The 15,451-nt window shown below is 32.1% G+C and overlaps 2 protein-coding genes across 6 annotated transcripts; both read left to right on the top strand.

Moving 5' to 3' along the window:
• The first annotated feature begins 755 nt into the window (after positions 1-755).
• Positions 756-10,611, top strand: LOC137811568 (DEAD/DEAH box RNA helicase family protein). 4 transcript variants are annotated; one of them, XM_068613356.1, is made up of 19 exons: positions 756-1,845; positions 2,506-2,559; positions 2,752-2,864; positions 2,943-3,155; positions 3,249-3,327; positions 3,605-3,658; positions 3,747-3,821; positions 5,732-5,785; positions 6,243-6,287; positions 6,371-6,465; positions 6,540-6,669; positions 7,142-7,240; positions 7,467-7,522; positions 7,785-7,887; positions 8,580-8,708; positions 8,947-9,116; positions 9,336-9,360; positions 9,453-9,568; positions 9,915-10,611. In XM_068613356.1, exons 1-19 carry the CDS (start codon positions 838-840, stop codon positions 10,000-10,002), a joined length of 2,706 nt encoding a protein of 901 aa, XP_068469457.1. In that variant the 5' UTR covers positions 756-837; the 3' UTR covers positions 10,003-10,611. The 4 variants fall into 4 exon arrangements, 3 of the variants coding, with proteins under 3 accessions (XP_068469457.1, XP_090154762.1, XP_068469456.1); XM_068613355.2 differs by having other exon boundaries at positions 767-1,845; positions 2,943-3,327; XR_016518662.1 differs by lacking the exons at positions 8,580-8,708; positions 8,947-9,116; positions 9,336-9,360; positions 9,453-9,568; positions 9,915-10,611 and having other exon boundaries at positions 6,540-6,650; positions 7,785-7,874.
• A 729-nt stretch (positions 10,612-11,340) lies between these two features.
• LOC137811574 (uncharacterized) lies at positions 11,341-14,719 on the top strand. 2 transcript variants are annotated; one of them, XM_068613365.2, is made up of 5 exons: positions 11,341-11,645; positions 11,822-11,978; positions 12,707-12,757; positions 12,918-13,010; positions 14,353-14,719. In XM_068613365.2, the coding sequence occupies exons 1-5, from the start codon at positions 11,557-11,559 to the stop codon at positions 14,419-14,421; spliced, it is 459 nt and encodes a 152-aa protein (XP_068469466.1). In that variant the 5' UTR covers positions 11,341-11,556; the 3' UTR covers positions 14,422-14,719. The 2 variants fall into 2 exon arrangements, with proteins under 2 accessions (XP_068469466.1, XP_090154769.1); XM_090298643.1 differs by having other exon boundaries at positions 11,505-11,645; positions 11,814-11,978.
• The last annotated feature ends 732 nt before the right edge of the window (positions 14,720-15,451 follow it).

The raw sequence follows: 15,451 nt of genomic DNA, 5'->3' as shown, positions 1-15,451 counted from the left end.
ATAAATGCGTACCTTGTTCCTTGTAATATGTGCTATTTATATTATTTTAGGGCTTACCTCATTCGGCCTGATTAGTGGAATGGATCACACTTAGGGTTACGTTACCTAATTCTTAATGATAGTTTAGCTTCACTAACCTTGGTTTGAGCGTTAATGGTTATACGTGTCGATCGGTCTGGCCGTGCGTGGTGTCTCGGCCAGCTCGGTCAAGCAGACTAGAACACGTCAACGTGTGTCTCGGTCATCTCGGACAGGGAGACTGAGCCACGTCATGATGTCGGTCGGCCATACCGGTACAATAAATAAATAAAATTAATTTTTTAAATATTTTTAAATATAGGAGTAAATATAATTTCAATTACATCCATCACATCACTAAAAAAACTTTTATAAATTTTATGTATATTTTTTACCCTATTTACTTTAATCCAAACATCCTTAACTTTCTTTAGACTTTCTCTTCAAATCATGTCAATTCCACTCTTTATTTTCACTTCTTAATCCAAATAATAATATTTTGAAAATAAAAAATCTTAAAAACAATTTCAAAATATTCTTTTTAAAATAGATTTTTTATTTTACTTTTAGAATTATAAATCTAGAATTCATAAAATATTGTTATGAAAATTATGTTAAAAAACATTTAAAAAAGAATAATATAAATAATACTTTTTAAAAGGATAAAATAGTCTTTTTTCCAAAAATGATGGGTGTAGGGAGAAATTTGCTAAGCTCCAGGAAGAAACACCTAAAAGAAACTGCAAAAGTGGCGGGAACAAAATTTGTCTTCTTTAAGACATTCTTCACTCATCTCTGCTCCGACTCAACAAAATCATAATGGAGTCGGATTCAGACTCCGACGGATCTCACATCTCCGCAACTCCTCCGAGACAATTAAGTTCATCACCGCCTCGGCCGCCACCACCACCTCTCGAGGTTCCAAACAAATCCCGAGTCAGAATCAAACCCTCAAAATCAAAACCAGCCCCTTCTGGATCCTCCAAAGTCCCGTCGAAACCCGACCCCATCCAGGAAACACCTCTCTCCCTTCCCACCGATCTCCCCTTCCAAATTCGGCGACCCTCCGGCGCGGCGTCAGTTTCCTCCTCCATTGAAACCCTTCCTGCTGGTTTCTTCTCCTCCTCATACTCTGCTTCGTTCGCGAAGATTCGAAGACCGCTCGTTAACTTTGAATCTTCTGGAATCGAACCTTTTCTTACTTCCGCCGCGTCTGATTCACGCGCCGAGAGCGCCGATGCGAGGAAACGCGGAAAGGCGCGCCTTCCCAACCTGATAGGTGCCAGCGCGCCTATGCCTGTCGTGAAGCCTCGACCATGCAGCGGCGGCGATGGAAACTTTGTGAAGCTGAACTTGAGTGGCAAGCGAAGGAAGTTCCTGAACAAGAAGGGAAAATTCGGCGGGAAAAGGTACAAGAGAGGGAAATTCAAATCGCAGCAGGAAAAGGAGGGGGAAGAGAAGGATATTGGAGAGTTGAAACAGAGAGGGGGTTGTAAGGTTCGTGAAATTGATTGCGCTGTGGTGGAAGAGGCTGTGGCTGCGGCCCTCGATGAGGCTTCGGAGGAGAATTTGTTGGAAATTTTGAAATTGGTTTATGGCTATGATTGTTTTCGAGACGGGCAGGTTGATGCAATTAAGATGGTTCTTGCTGGGAAGTCAGGAGTGGTTGTTTTGCCGACCGGAGCCGGAAAGTCGCTGTGTTATCAGTTGCCTGCTCTGATCTTGCCTGGGATTACATTGGTTGTTAGTCCATTGGTGGCTTTGATGATTGATCAGTTGAGGCAATTGCCTTATGTGATTAGGGGTGGTCTTCTATCCAGTACTCAGGTGTGTTATACTTTCTACCTTGTGCAGTGTTGGTTGATTGGTTCTGTTTGTTTAAGCTTCTCAATTACCTTCATAGGAGAAAAAGAAAGAATGTAATAAGTTAGTTCATAACTTAGGCCATTTCGGAAAAAAAGTTGTTGTTAGAGTGTAAGTGCGTTTTAAGATTTTGGGATGAGTGTGGTGTCAAATTTTCTTGGGTGGTCAGCATGTAGTTCATTGGTGAAGATCTCTCTAGTTTTTCTCCTTCTCTCAAATTTTCCGACAATAATCTCTTAGTACTTACCGAAAAAGAAATATGCAGGTACATGATATCAGCTTCTCACCAAGTTAAAGTAGACTTATGCACTTAACTTGTCCAAAAGTTATGCTGCATAAGTTGATTTTAACTTATAGAGAGGTCCAATGTATTTTAGTTTCTTATTTTCTTCTTCAATATACTTCTCTTATAACATAAAATCGACTTATGGGCTTTAACTTCTAAAGAAAGTCTCTCACTGAACTTCTTTAAAAGCTATGTTTAACTTCAATACAAGTTAATTTTAATTTACGGGGAAAACTTAATTCAAATTTCTCTTCTCCTATACATACATACTGATATGTTCGATGTTATCCTTTCATCCCCTTGTGTTTAATTAATCTCTTTATGTTTACTAATATTAGACACCTGAAGAAGCCTCTGAATCAATGATGCAGCTTCGACAAGGGGGGATAAAGGTAGGACTTTCTACAACTACATGTAGGAATGACTCTGGTTCAGATTGTGTAGCACTGATTGTTTGCATACAATGGTTTTGATTGTTTGCAGGCCATTTTTGTAGCACGTGTTTGCATGTTGAGGTTTATTTATGGATGATGGTAGTAGTACTCTTGCATAAAATTGATGTTTTGAAATTTTGATTTATGTAGGTGCTTTTTGTTTCGCCGGAGCGGTTTCTGAATGAAGAGTTTCTGTCTACTATTTCTTCTTTGTCAGCCATATCACTTGTTGTTATTGATGAAGCACATTGTATATCTGAATGGTGAGGGAATTCCAATGTTATTTGGTGGCATTAATTTGTTTCGTGGTTAATCTTGAGATTTTGAAAACATTTGTACAGGTCTCACAATTTCCGACCGTCTTTTATGAGACTTCGAGCATCTCTGCTTCGTAAGACACTTAATGTTCGTGCTGTGCTTGCAATGACAGCAACCGCTACTACCACAACTTTAGATGCCATCATGTCTGCTCTAGATATCCCTTCCACAAATCTTATTCAGAAGGCGCAGTTAAGGGACAATTTTCATTTATCAGTGTCTATGGTCAGAAACAGGCAAGTTATATGCTTCTACTTACTGCTTGAGCTTGTATACTTTCATTATGTGAACTTTGTTAAACTTATGTTTGAATTCTTTGAACATATTAGAATGAAAGACCTTCTGATTTTGATGAAGTCTCCTCCTTTTGCTGAGGTTCAGAGCATGATCATATACTGCAAATTTCAGGTGTGTATATGGACTGGCTTTTGTTAACTTTCAAGTACGGGATGTTCTATGATTTCTTAAACTCAACTGTCACTGTATTGCAATATATTCTCGCTTCTAGCTCTCAGCATTTGATATGTACAATATTGTTGGCAGAAAGACAGTTAGTGATGAGATCCACATGACTCATTTAACATATCGTTTTCTATAGTTGATAATTGAATTATATATATATATATATATATATAATAACGTTTATATGTTGGTGGGAAATTAATGACGCTTCTTCTTGTTCCAGTATGAAACTGATCAAATTAGCAGATATTTGAATGATAACAATATCTTGGCAAAGGTTAGCTTTGAATTTTCTTTTGACATTGCATGTCTTTCGGTATAATCCATGGCACTGAGTTAAATTTGATGATTGATTTGTCATGTAGAGTTATCATAGTGGTATCACTGCAAAAGAACGTAGCTATGTACAGGACTTGTTTAATTCCAACAAGATCAGAGTGGTAAGACAAATTTTATGATTTAATCATAGATATTATGAATTTATGACACGTGCATTTATATATATATATATATATAATAATAATAATAATAATAATAATAATAATAAATAACTATTTAGCAATTTTGTCATGTTAAGTTTGACTTTGTCTTTTGGCCAGTCTTGTCACCATAAAATATTTTCTCTTGCTGACTTCCTATCTTTTTCTTCTATTGTAAAATATGTATACTTCAAATGTGAATTCTAAAATTTATTTATTACATTTCAATCTAACAATCAGTCATTGCTAATTATATTTATTTATTCATATAAAAGTAGTAAATTAAATTTTAAGTGATAAAAAAAGACAATTTAAGAATTAGATAAAATATTTCTCCTACATTGAAATAAATATTGATAAAGGAAAAATACTTAAATTTATTTTTTCATTTTGTTTAAATATATAAATTAGATGTTTTAGTTGTTTTTAATCTTTTCATTTCAGAAAAACCTTTTGAAAAAGTTTTCTAGTTAAATAATAAAACAAACAAAAGTATATGTATGCAAGATACATGTTTAAAAAATATCATAACATACAAAATATAATCAATATACTTTCTTATTACAATATAAATATTTAAATTTTTTATTATGTCTACTTTTATTCTTACAAACAATAATGATTAAATATCCATGGACTTTGAATTACTTTACTAGTTGAAAATTAATTTTTTTAATAAGAGAACTAAACAATATTAAAATCTAAATCTAAAAACAAACTATATATTCATAAATATTTAGATTTATATAACTGTAGATATCTAGATAAATATCAATTTTTTGAAACAATTCTTTGTAATATATTACATTAAAGTATAAACATGTTCAATGGATGGTGAAATAAATTCACACTTAGTTCAAATTGAAAACCACGAGTATAGAAACAATACAAGTGAGGGTTAGAGAAATCAATTTTATCTAGTTTTACGTTGGTAAAACTTATATTTTTTCGGACTGATTTCAAATATCAATGTGTGTGTGTGTATATATATATATATATATATATATATATATAAAATACATAATTAAGTTGTCCAGATTTAACTATGCCATTTGAACATTGTCTTTGAAAAAAGTTTCAAATTTTCTCTGACGCTGGTAAAAGGGTTATCAATGTTAAATGTTTTGAATTCTACCAAGAAAGAAACTTCATCTCTCTTCTTTGAAACACGATTTCTTATTTTTGTAGGTTATAAAGGAAAATAGAGCTAATTCTTCAAGTTTTACTCTGAATTTGTTTTACTCCACATTGCCGGTCTATATGCTTTTTAGAAATTATAATATGCAGTATGTAATTCGATAAATATGTCACTTGTGATTAATGTCCAAAACGTTATTGGTTTTCGTCTACAAATAGAAATCTATGTTCTGCTGTTGATATGGTGATATTTACATTGTGAAAATCATTTGAATTATTTATGACAGAAAATTACAAATCATAAATTTCCATGTCAAAGCATGGTATAATTATTCATTCCAAAGTATTCAACAGTTAAATTTTTTATTAATTCTGTATGAAATATTAGTACTCTTAAAATTTAATTTACCTTAACAAACTATATTTATTTACAAACAAATGATTTCCTCATCGAAGTTATGTTTATATCTTATGTTTCATTAGGGTTTTTTGTGATATCTTTTGCTAAATTTAAAAATGTTATAATTTAACATGCTGTTATGTTTTTAAGTAATTTGTAATTTAATTTTTCCATGCAACAAACGGGTAATATACTTGTTATACTTTAACATTTATTTATAATTTTAGTAATTTATCATTTAATTTTCCCATGCAGCACACGGATTATATACTAGTTTTCTTTGTGTTTCCTCGTTTTAGTTTTTGTTAACTGATAACTTGTATTTTTTATGAAGGTTGTCGCAACTGTGGCATTTGGCATGGGACTAGATAAAAGTGATGTTGGAGCTGTAAGGTTTATCACCTCGTTATGGTTTTCTGTATTAATTTGCATGAACTGGTGTACTATAGAAGTCCTCTAGGATGGTATTCTCATGTAGTGATTTACTGATTCTCATTGTGCTCTTATTGCATGGTAACCTGATTTTCTATGTCATATGCTTCAAACCTTTGAAGTCTGGCTGTATCATAAACAACTGGTTCTTTCTTCCTCAAGATTTTTCTTTGTGGTTAAAATCCAAATATAGGGACAAATGGTCTTGGGTATCTGAGCTCTTCCCTGGTCTCTATTCTTGCTAATGCTTTTAGTTCCTTAGTTAATCGTTCTATTTAAAAAATGATGTCTTCAAGCATCACTCGCACGCTTTACCCTTGTATTTTACACACTATATATTTGCATTGCAATATATATGATCTTGTATATCACAGTAATTCATACTGGAACTCTATTGTCATACCTGTGTTTAGGTAATTCATTACAGTTTGCCTGAAAGTCTGGAAGAGTATGTACAGGTACATAATTTCTTCTAAACTTTAGTAGTAGCAGGGCAAGATATTCTAGCACATGCTTTGCTTAAAGGGAATTGATATTTTAGGAGATAGGACGTGCTGGAAGAGATGGGAGGTTGTCCTACTGCCACCTATTTTATGATGATGAGACATTTTTCAAACTTCGTAGTCTAATGTACAGGTAACGCAATTATTTTTATTTTTTATTTTTCTCACCTTCAAATTGTTCTTTGATGCATTTTTTCTTATCCTCAGTGAAGGAGTAGATGAATATGCAGTGAACAAATTTCTGCGTGAAGTCTTTCCTGCTGATAAAAGCTCCTGTGGGAAAATATGTTCATTAATCAAAGAATCTGCTTCACGCAGGTTTGATATGAAAGAAGAGGTCCTCTACTCTACTACAATTCATTTAAATTTATTGTTTGATTACTCAGAAACTATTTTCAATTAAAATTTCAGATAAATTTCATGACATCTTGTTGAGAAGTCAATCATGTTGATATTTCGATGATAATAAATGGGGGAGAAATATTCAAATTTTGGTAGCTCCAATACATGATTTCATTAGGAAATCTTTAGGGTATGCATGCCATGTAAAAACGCCATTTTTAGCATTTTATGAGCGTAGATCATCTCGTTATCTGTACAAAATATTATTTTTTTTTATCTCAAGAGATCAAGATTGATTAGGAATTTTTCTTTTTGGACAATCATATAGTTGTAACTATCAGTCTACACGAGATTTAACATGCTAGTAATGAAACCTGTTCCTGTAAGGAAAATCTAGACAATACATGTTGACTATTATCGTCTAGGTCTACAATTTAAAACATTTTTCCTATATTTTTCTTTACCAGGTGATGCTTACTCTTCTGACACGCTTGGAGTTGGGTCATGTGCAGTACTTGCAGTTACTTCCACAGATAAATGCAACTTGCACTTTGGCTTTCCATAAGGTGTTGCCAGACACATGTTTGCACGTGGAATTTGTTTGTCACACAAGATGAATAAATTTATGAATGCTTGTCTCCCTAAATCTATATATTTAAACTTGATTTTTTATAGGACATTCTAATCTTATGTTTACTAAATTTTATCTGAAATATAGAAAACATAATATGGTTTTTGACCGTTAGAATAATCATTTAGTTGCTTATATTTTTAACTTTTGGTATATTGCAGACTACTCCGCCATTACTTGCCCAAAAAGTATCTGCTATAGCTGTAATTCTAAAAAGGTAATAATATCAAAGAATATTACACTTGTCGTCCTTTCACTTTTCCAGACTTTTTCCCTGTTTCCCCTGGATGGTAAAGTTTTGTAAGTTATCTTAATGCTGTTAACCGGACCAATATGGGGTATGATTCCAAACTTTAATTGTATGAAGGGAAGGTATATCTGCTAATGACACCTGGTTCCTGATTATGATCTTTAGAGAAGCAGTTTAATTCACTTACACTCGTACTTTTCATTAATGGAATCGTTGTGTGATTTTTCAGATCTGAAAATAAGCATGGGAAATATATTTTTGACATCCCTACTGTGGCAAATGACATGGGGGTTACAGCAGTTCAATTAACAAATCAGTTGTACGACCTGAAGGTTTGGATTAGTGGATGTAAATTTTCTAGAGTTCACGTGTGTGCGCTTAACAAATATGTTTAAAATGTGTATCAGGAGGTTTTCTTTCTTCTAAGTAACGCCACTTTAAGCAAAGATGTCAGATGCTATGATTGAAGGCTGATCTTCATATCATTAAGTCGTTCTTTAAATTGACAAATGAAACTGGGAATGAATGAATACAGTAATGTTCGCGAAAGTACCGAATTTTGATTCTGGATACTAGTCCCAAGGACTAATGCTTCCAACTCTTGCCCCTGCATCAAACCTCCAATTTACCAGTAGTACAAGTTAAATACTGATGAATGTGACTGAAAGAAAAATAGTTACTATATTGTAGATTTATAATACTTTAGCCATAAAGTATCTAAAAAAATCTGCTAGTTTTCTTTGTCTTGAAAATCTTTCAGACAATACATTAAGTTTATTAATTAATGTACTGAAGCTGTATTTTTTGTTATGATCTGGAAATATCGTTGTGTGCTAGGCGTAGCTATGTAGTGCATTTTTTTTCATTGAGAATTTAGTCTTGCCCCATCATTCATTGTTTTCAAAATTAAATGTTTCTTATTTGATTCAGATAGGACACCACCCATTTGGCGTAGTAGCTCTAACCTTAGTATTGGAAGCAATATGAATACAATCTGACCTCATTATTTTCGAAATATTCTCAGCTGATGGGAGAAATAACTTATGAAATGAAGGACTTGGCCTACTGTTATAGGATCATTGAAGTCCCTACAGACTTGTTATCACTATCAGAAGATATTACCCAATGGTTATCAGAAGTTGAAATTTGTAAGGTGGGTAAATTCTGATGAACTTGTGGTACATTTTTTTTTTGTATTTTTTTTTTTTAAGTATGTTCATCTGGGATGTTGTATCCTCTGCAAAATTGGTTTTCCTTTTTTATTTTCAAGACTTGGTATGTAATGTCATTATAACTGATTGGATAATTCGTATGTTGCGTTTTCTTCATTTTTGTGTGGTCAAATAAGTTTTTATTGATAGATTTATTCTCATGCTTCTTTTTTTGAGTAGGTACGAAAAATGGATGCAATGTTTAGTGCTGTATATTTTGCATTAAATCTATGTGATAAGATGCAAGGTTGCAGCGGCACCAATCACACACCATGCGTGCAAAGGAAAATATTGGATTACTTTTCTGGAGTTGATAATGCTGATTTCTGCAAGAAAATTGGCCAAAGCAGGTTCAATCTAATTTCTGATCTAAGTTAAGTACTAGAGAACAAAATTAGCCTATGAAATGGCTTTAAACATCGGGAACATAAATTCTATTGCATGTTGAAACGTCAGAAATAAAGTTCTCTAGCAAGTAGCAACATACTATATTGATGATAGGTAAATACTTGTGCTATATGCTGCATTATCTTTAACTAAACTAAAATAAGTGGTTTTTACATGTGCAGTCCTTTCCTGCGAGCGGATATAAAGGTAAGTTGGTACATGAGCATTCTCATCATCTAAGTATATCATGTATTGAAGAATTCTTTTTAAAATTTACTTGTATCTTTGGTTCTCAACAGGTCTTTCTGCAGAGCAATTCACAGGCCCGATTTACGCCAAGAGCAGTTGCGAGAGTAATGCATGGAATTGCAAGCCCAGCGTATCCTTCAACAGTATGGAGTAAAACTCATTTCTGGTACATACAAATTCTAATTTTTTTATTTGATGCCTTACTACTACTTATCGATAATGGAGAATAAATCGGGCAACTTTGAACTGTTGTGCATATAGTGGGAGTTAGAACACTGCACACTTGCGTCGGTATCAATAAACAATCATTAATCATGATTTGTTGTTCCAAAACTTAGTCTTTGTTTGGGAAACATAAGGAGAAGGAAAATCTAGTGAGCAGTAGCCGTTCCTTCCATATTTTCCAAACAAAAGCTAAATTATTTTTTACCTTTTGTTTTTTATGGTTTGTTGGTTTTATATCATTGATTAGAGCAAAGTGGTAAAACTGAACTTTTAATTATGGATTTCAGGGGAAGGTATACACGAATAGACTTTAAGGTAGTGATGGAAGCAGCAAAAGAAGAACTTAAAAAAATCGTCGGAAAAGATATTCTCTAACCGTTTAGGACCGATTGATTTTACCATCTGACAAATTTGGACTGGGGAAACAGAATCCGTCCAAGACTTGCATGGATCCAAGGACCAGGAAAAGAGCTCAGTTTTGTGCCATGTGAAGTCGTTGGAATTAAATTAGGGAGTTGTGTGACATGTTACTATTGTCATAAATGTGGCGCCAGCACACATCTGTCATCTCAAGTTGAGACAAGCGAAAGGAAAAATGAAGCTCTGCCCCATTTTGTGCCTATTGATTTGCATTTTCCAATTGTCCGTTGGGAATTGAGATAGCATGCGTCCTATGGTCGGAGGAATCAAGGATTTACAATCCTTTGCTGTCTGATATTTGTTGTTATCACCTTGTCATAGAGAGAGATCCCTCGGATCTTGAAAAGGAAAAAGTAGATTGACTAGCTCCACTTTAGGCTTCTCCCCTATCTTGAATAGCACCCATTGCCAATAATGTTATTATTTGCTTACCTTCAAATATCAACAGCACTTTTCTAATTATTTTTTCATATGTATATAGTAATTCACGTTAGCACAAAACAATGAAAAAGTTGTTTACCTTTGTTATGTATATATCAACTGATATTCGAATTGTTTATTTTATTCTGTTGAAGTATATAGAAGGAATTTGCATTTTTTTAGTCTTTAATTAGTTATCATAAAGGAAAAATGTGTTTTAGCTTAAAGTGCAGAAAGAAGACAGTGTCTATTACCTTCAGAGTAGATAATTGTTCAAAGTCAGGCACAGGCAGTTAAAAAATTAGAAGAAACAAATTATTATAAAAAGAATAGAAGAAATTATATATAAGGAGGCAGTGGAAATTAATAATAATATAAGCGAAGCCCTTGGCATTATAAACTTTTTATATAAATGTGCCCTGCTGTATTGTTTCTTATATCCATACTTTCAAATATGGATAGTTCATTTATTTTTTAGTGGTACAAATATTCTTGGGTTTTGACATACATGTATTTTAATATACATCACGTCGATAATTTGTATCAAAGTGTATAACTAAAGAATACTTATCTTCATATATTTATGAGTATCTTTATATTATGTTAGCTAGTTTTTTTATGTTTATTAATAAAGTATTAAATAATTTTTAATTAATTTAAAGTTTTGATGATACAGTGTGTGTATATATATAATAAAAACTTGCAATTTAATATTGTGTTTTTGAAGTAAAATTAGCCGATACAGTATAGTTTGTAGAGGATATTTTGTAAGAGAAAATAATTAAATACTGAACACTTTTAACTTAAATTTTAAAATCTTATTTTTTGTATGCTTAACTTTAAATAAAGTCATGATATTCCACTGAAGATTCCAAACAGAGAAGCATATTCAGGTGTGAAAGCCAAAGTAAGACCGTTAGTTAGCGTTTGGAAGAAAAAAGAAGCAACCCAACCAACCATTAAGAAGACATCATTCATCTTTCTCCTCAAATGAGTCTCTCTTTTGTTCCTTCCAAGGCTAAGCCTTCCTAGATCCCTTCACTTTACAGATTCCAATTTTCCAAACTTTCTGTGGATGAGGTTGCAGCCATGCATTCATCAATCTCTTCCAATTACCCTCTCATTTCTGCCTTTGTTGCTTTTGCCCTTGCCCAATCCATCAAGTTCTTCACCACCTGGTTGGTATTCCCCTTTTTGAATAAGCTAAACCAACTATACATGTATATATGAAAGGCATAACTGAAGTGAAAGGGTTAATTTTTCATTTTGAAGTATAGAGAGATAAAGGACTTTTCAAGAAAAAGTAACAGATGATCAAATGGTTTAAAAGTCTTGATGTTTCTTAGATATGCAGGTTTAAGGAAAGAAGATGGGATCTTAAGCAATTAGTTGGGTCTGGAGGAATGCCATCATCTCATTCAGCAACTGTGTCTGCTCTTGCAGCTGCCATTGGGTTTCAAGAAGGCCTTGAAGGACCTCTTTTTGCTACTTCCTTGGTTTTCGCTTGTACTGTATGACTTCTCCGTCTAATTCTTCATTTAAATCAATAGTGAAGATCTCTTAGCTTGATACTTTATTTACAAATTACCTGAGATGTAAGAAATACTCAATCTATTCTTGCTCCATATCTGCACCTGTAGGAGTAGACATTAACTTTTTGTTAAGAAAGCATTTGATGTCCCAAAAACCATTAGAAACATTATACTGAAATATACCTGTGGTTTCTTCTTGAGATTGCATGCAACCTCCTGCTTTTTAAACATTACAGCAACCCCCCATGTTGTAAACATGATATAATAATGACTTTATTAAGACTTAACAAGAGCCAAATCCAAAATATTAGTCCATTGGATGGAAAAGCCTGAAAGTTTAAGTACCACATACATTGATCTTCACGATGATTTTCACTTCATCGATCGTAACCATCATCAACATTGATAATCTTTTTCTCTTTGATAACTTCCCACACCTATTTCTATTTGATTTGCACCTTAATCACCTGACTTAAAAGTTCTAAACCATTAAGAGAGAGCAAGACTTATCAAATAGTTCATTTTACTTAACATGGACTTCTAATAATGTTTCGAACAATTAAGTTATTTATAAGATGGAAGAAATTTGACGAAACTTGTCAATGTAATTTACTTAAACAATTAAACATGCAGCTAGGTTAGACAGTGAGGAACTAAAGTAATGCTGGTTGTGTAAAATAAAATTCTGAAAAAGAGATTTGTGGCAGGTGATGTATGATGCAACTGGTGTAAGATTGCAAGCAGGACGCCAAGCAGAGGTTTGATGAGTGCCCTTCTTTGTCCTTTCTCTACCACAGATGGAATGCCATGGAACCCTTTTTCTGTTTGTTGCCTTTGATTTGTCCATAGAAGCTTTGCTCCTTTATTTTAGTTGGTTTCAGTGAATTACATTGAATTTGAATCAATGGATTTTCCCAGGTTCTAAACCAAATTGTGTATGAACTTCCTGCTGAGCATCCTCTTGCTGAAAGCATACCACTTCGTGAACTTCTTGGGCACACACCCTCTCAGGTTATCATTTTTCGTTTCATTGTTTCCTCTAATCATTTTCCTTATAATTATTTGAAGGACCTGAGTTCAACCAATGAAATTCAGTGCACAAATGGTACTGCTTCACAGGGTTATAAACATTGTTTCAGTTCATTCATGATTCTATCATTCTCATACAGTTGCTGATTACATTCACTCTGAATTATAATTTGCTTCAGTTAATAACTATCTTCTCCACACTTATTTCTTTCCTTCCCCATTTTACTTAATTGCTCTAATCATTCTTTTAATCATTATAGAAATACCAACTTTTTATTTTAGTATTTGTAATTTCAGTCTTATTAAATTTCTTATTTTTAAGATTTATGTGAATTATATTTTCGTTAAAGACTTAAAAGAAAAGAAAAATAAAAAAAATGATTTTTTTGTATAAATTAAAATTAACTTTTTTAAATTAATTTATAAACAAAATTTATAAAAAATTTCAAATTTTACTTTTAACCTTTGGATACACTAATTTTAGTTTAAGGAAAAGTCTAATTTCATTTTTTTATATTTATTTTTTAAATGTTCTTAGGGAGAAATGCTTTTGTTTCTTTGTTCAAATGTCTTAACTTAAACATTATCAAAGTAAATACATTGAAAAGAAAACAATAAGCTAGTTAATTATAAAAATACAACACCAAAATAGGTTGTCATGTAAACTGATTATAATAGTTACTCAAATAACCAAAATCTAAAATGATATTTAACACAAAGAGACTAAATGAAACATTTTTCAAGTTGTAAGGTTAAAAGTACTGATTTTAAATTTTTTAAAAAAATTATCTTAAATTTAAAAAACTTAAAAATATTTGAGTCTATATTTTATGATTTCTAGCCGAAAGAAACAAATTGGGAACCAAGTGTGTGTTTCTTTCATAAAAAAATATACACTTCACAAACCAACAAAATCATATTTTAATCATATTTAATTTCTCTTTTAATTTTAAATATTATAATATGATGTGAAGTGTATGTTTTGACCGTGTGTGATGTCAAAAGAAATATTTTCCTTCTTTGATACATACAAGCTGCAAATGATACTTGTTGGCAATGGTCAATTCTTTTATCACAAATGGCTTTTTCAGTAAATTAAACTGAAACTTTTTGAAGTTTAGAGTCCAATTTAACTTTTTATTTTGTTTTAAAAAATATTTTATCTTATGCATGTACTCTTTCAAATTTTAAAAATTACACTTGCATCTGGTGATAAATGAATGGAAAAAACATAGAATATAAATGTAATTTGAGATAATATCAGGAAATCATAGTAAATTGGTATTCTGTTTTTTTCTCATGGTTGTTGTCATTGGTAGTGCAGGTGATTGTGGGAGGGATCCTTGGACTCTTCACGTCAGTTAGCCTTCTAAGACCCCTCACTACAAATTGAGGCCTTTGTTGACACTACCAATGGGAACACTCAAATCTTTCTCTGTGCTCTCAAATTCTTCCCTCAAAAATAAGTCTGCATTTTCATCAACTTAACCTTTTTCTGTTCTGATGTTAAGAACAGAAATAAAAAACTGAAGGCAATGGACTTCGTGCGTTAAAATCTTCTGCTGTTTGTGGGTACTAAGTATCTAAGGACTAAGTAGTAATGCATATCTTACTAGTATCAATTTAAGTTTTATATTAAGTAAAAATAAAAAGGGTAAGCAAATATAATCATAAATTCATTTTGTTTTAAAGTTCTAGATTCAAAGTGATGTTATAGTTTTTTATATAGATTTGTTCATGGTTTATTGGTAGTGAATGTCTTCGTGAAACCAAAGACTAGATTATACAGGTAAAGAGGGAGAATTGTTTTCGGCATTTTCAGCAAAATTGTCTATATATGAGAAATGATCCTCATAAAATTTGACATTGTAAGATACTTCAATATTATATGATTAAAGATTTAAGATAAGATATCCTTAGTGTGCCTTAAATCCAAGAAATGTGCTTGAATTTTCCTCTATAGTCAAATTTTCTTTTTTGGTAGTGATGGTATTAACTTAGCAAAGGCCTCTAAAGAACTTGAGATTGGTAATGTCACAATATTTTCTATATAGTTTTTAAAAAAGTAGAAACATTATTGAGAAAATGAGGTATAAATACATTTTATCAAATACACAACCTGATTAAGGACATAACACCAAAATTGAGATTGAGTAAATGTTGATGTTCTCATTCAACTATTCCATTTTGTTAAGGTGTTTCAACATAGTTCGTTTGAGGCACAATTTCATAATCAAAATAAATTTTCATATCAAATTCAACACCATTACTTATTCTAATAATCTTTATACGTTTTTCAAATTGAGTTTTAACAAAAACATTTAAATGGATTACAAAATTATGACCTTCAAATTTGATTTTCATGAGATATACCCAAGTAAAATAGGCATCATCATAAAAAAATAATAAAAAAGTATCTATGT

The sequence above is a fragment of the Phaseolus vulgaris genome, chromosome 2, assembly GCF_051622355.1.
Source record: "Phaseolus vulgaris cultivar YP4 chromosome 2, ASM5162235v1, whole genome shotgun sequence".
NCBI lineage: Eukaryota > Viridiplantae > Streptophyta > Magnoliopsida > Fabales > Fabaceae > Phaseolus > Phaseolus vulgaris.
This window is presented reverse-complemented; position numbering and strand designations above follow the sequence as displayed.

Bases quoted from the DNA above. Each gene is read 5' to 3' on its own strand.
- LOC137811568 (XM_068613355.2), top strand. From the start codon at position 838: ATGGAGTCGGATTCAGACTCCGACGGATCTCACATCTCCGCAACTCCT. The intron at 5,786-6,242 runs GTAAGGTTTATC...ACCTGTGTTTAG, and splicing joins ATAAAAGTGATGTTGGAGCT to GTAATTCATTACAGTTTGCC. The intron at 7,888-8,579 runs GTTTGGATTAGT...AAATATTCTCAG, and splicing joins ATCAGTTGTACGACCTGAAG to CTGATGGGAGAAATAACTTA.
- LOC137811574 (XM_068613365.2), top strand. From the start codon at position 11,557: ATGCATTCATCAATCTCTTCCAATTACCCTCTCATTTCTGCCTTTGTT. The intron at 11,646-11,821 runs GTTGGTATTCCC...TTAGATATGCAG, and splicing joins ATCAAGTTCTTCACCACCTG to GTTTAAGGAAAGAAGATGGG. The intron at 11,979-12,706 runs GTATGACTTCTC...GATTTGTGGCAG, and splicing joins CCTTGGTTTTCGCTTGTACT to GTGATGTATGATGCAACTGG.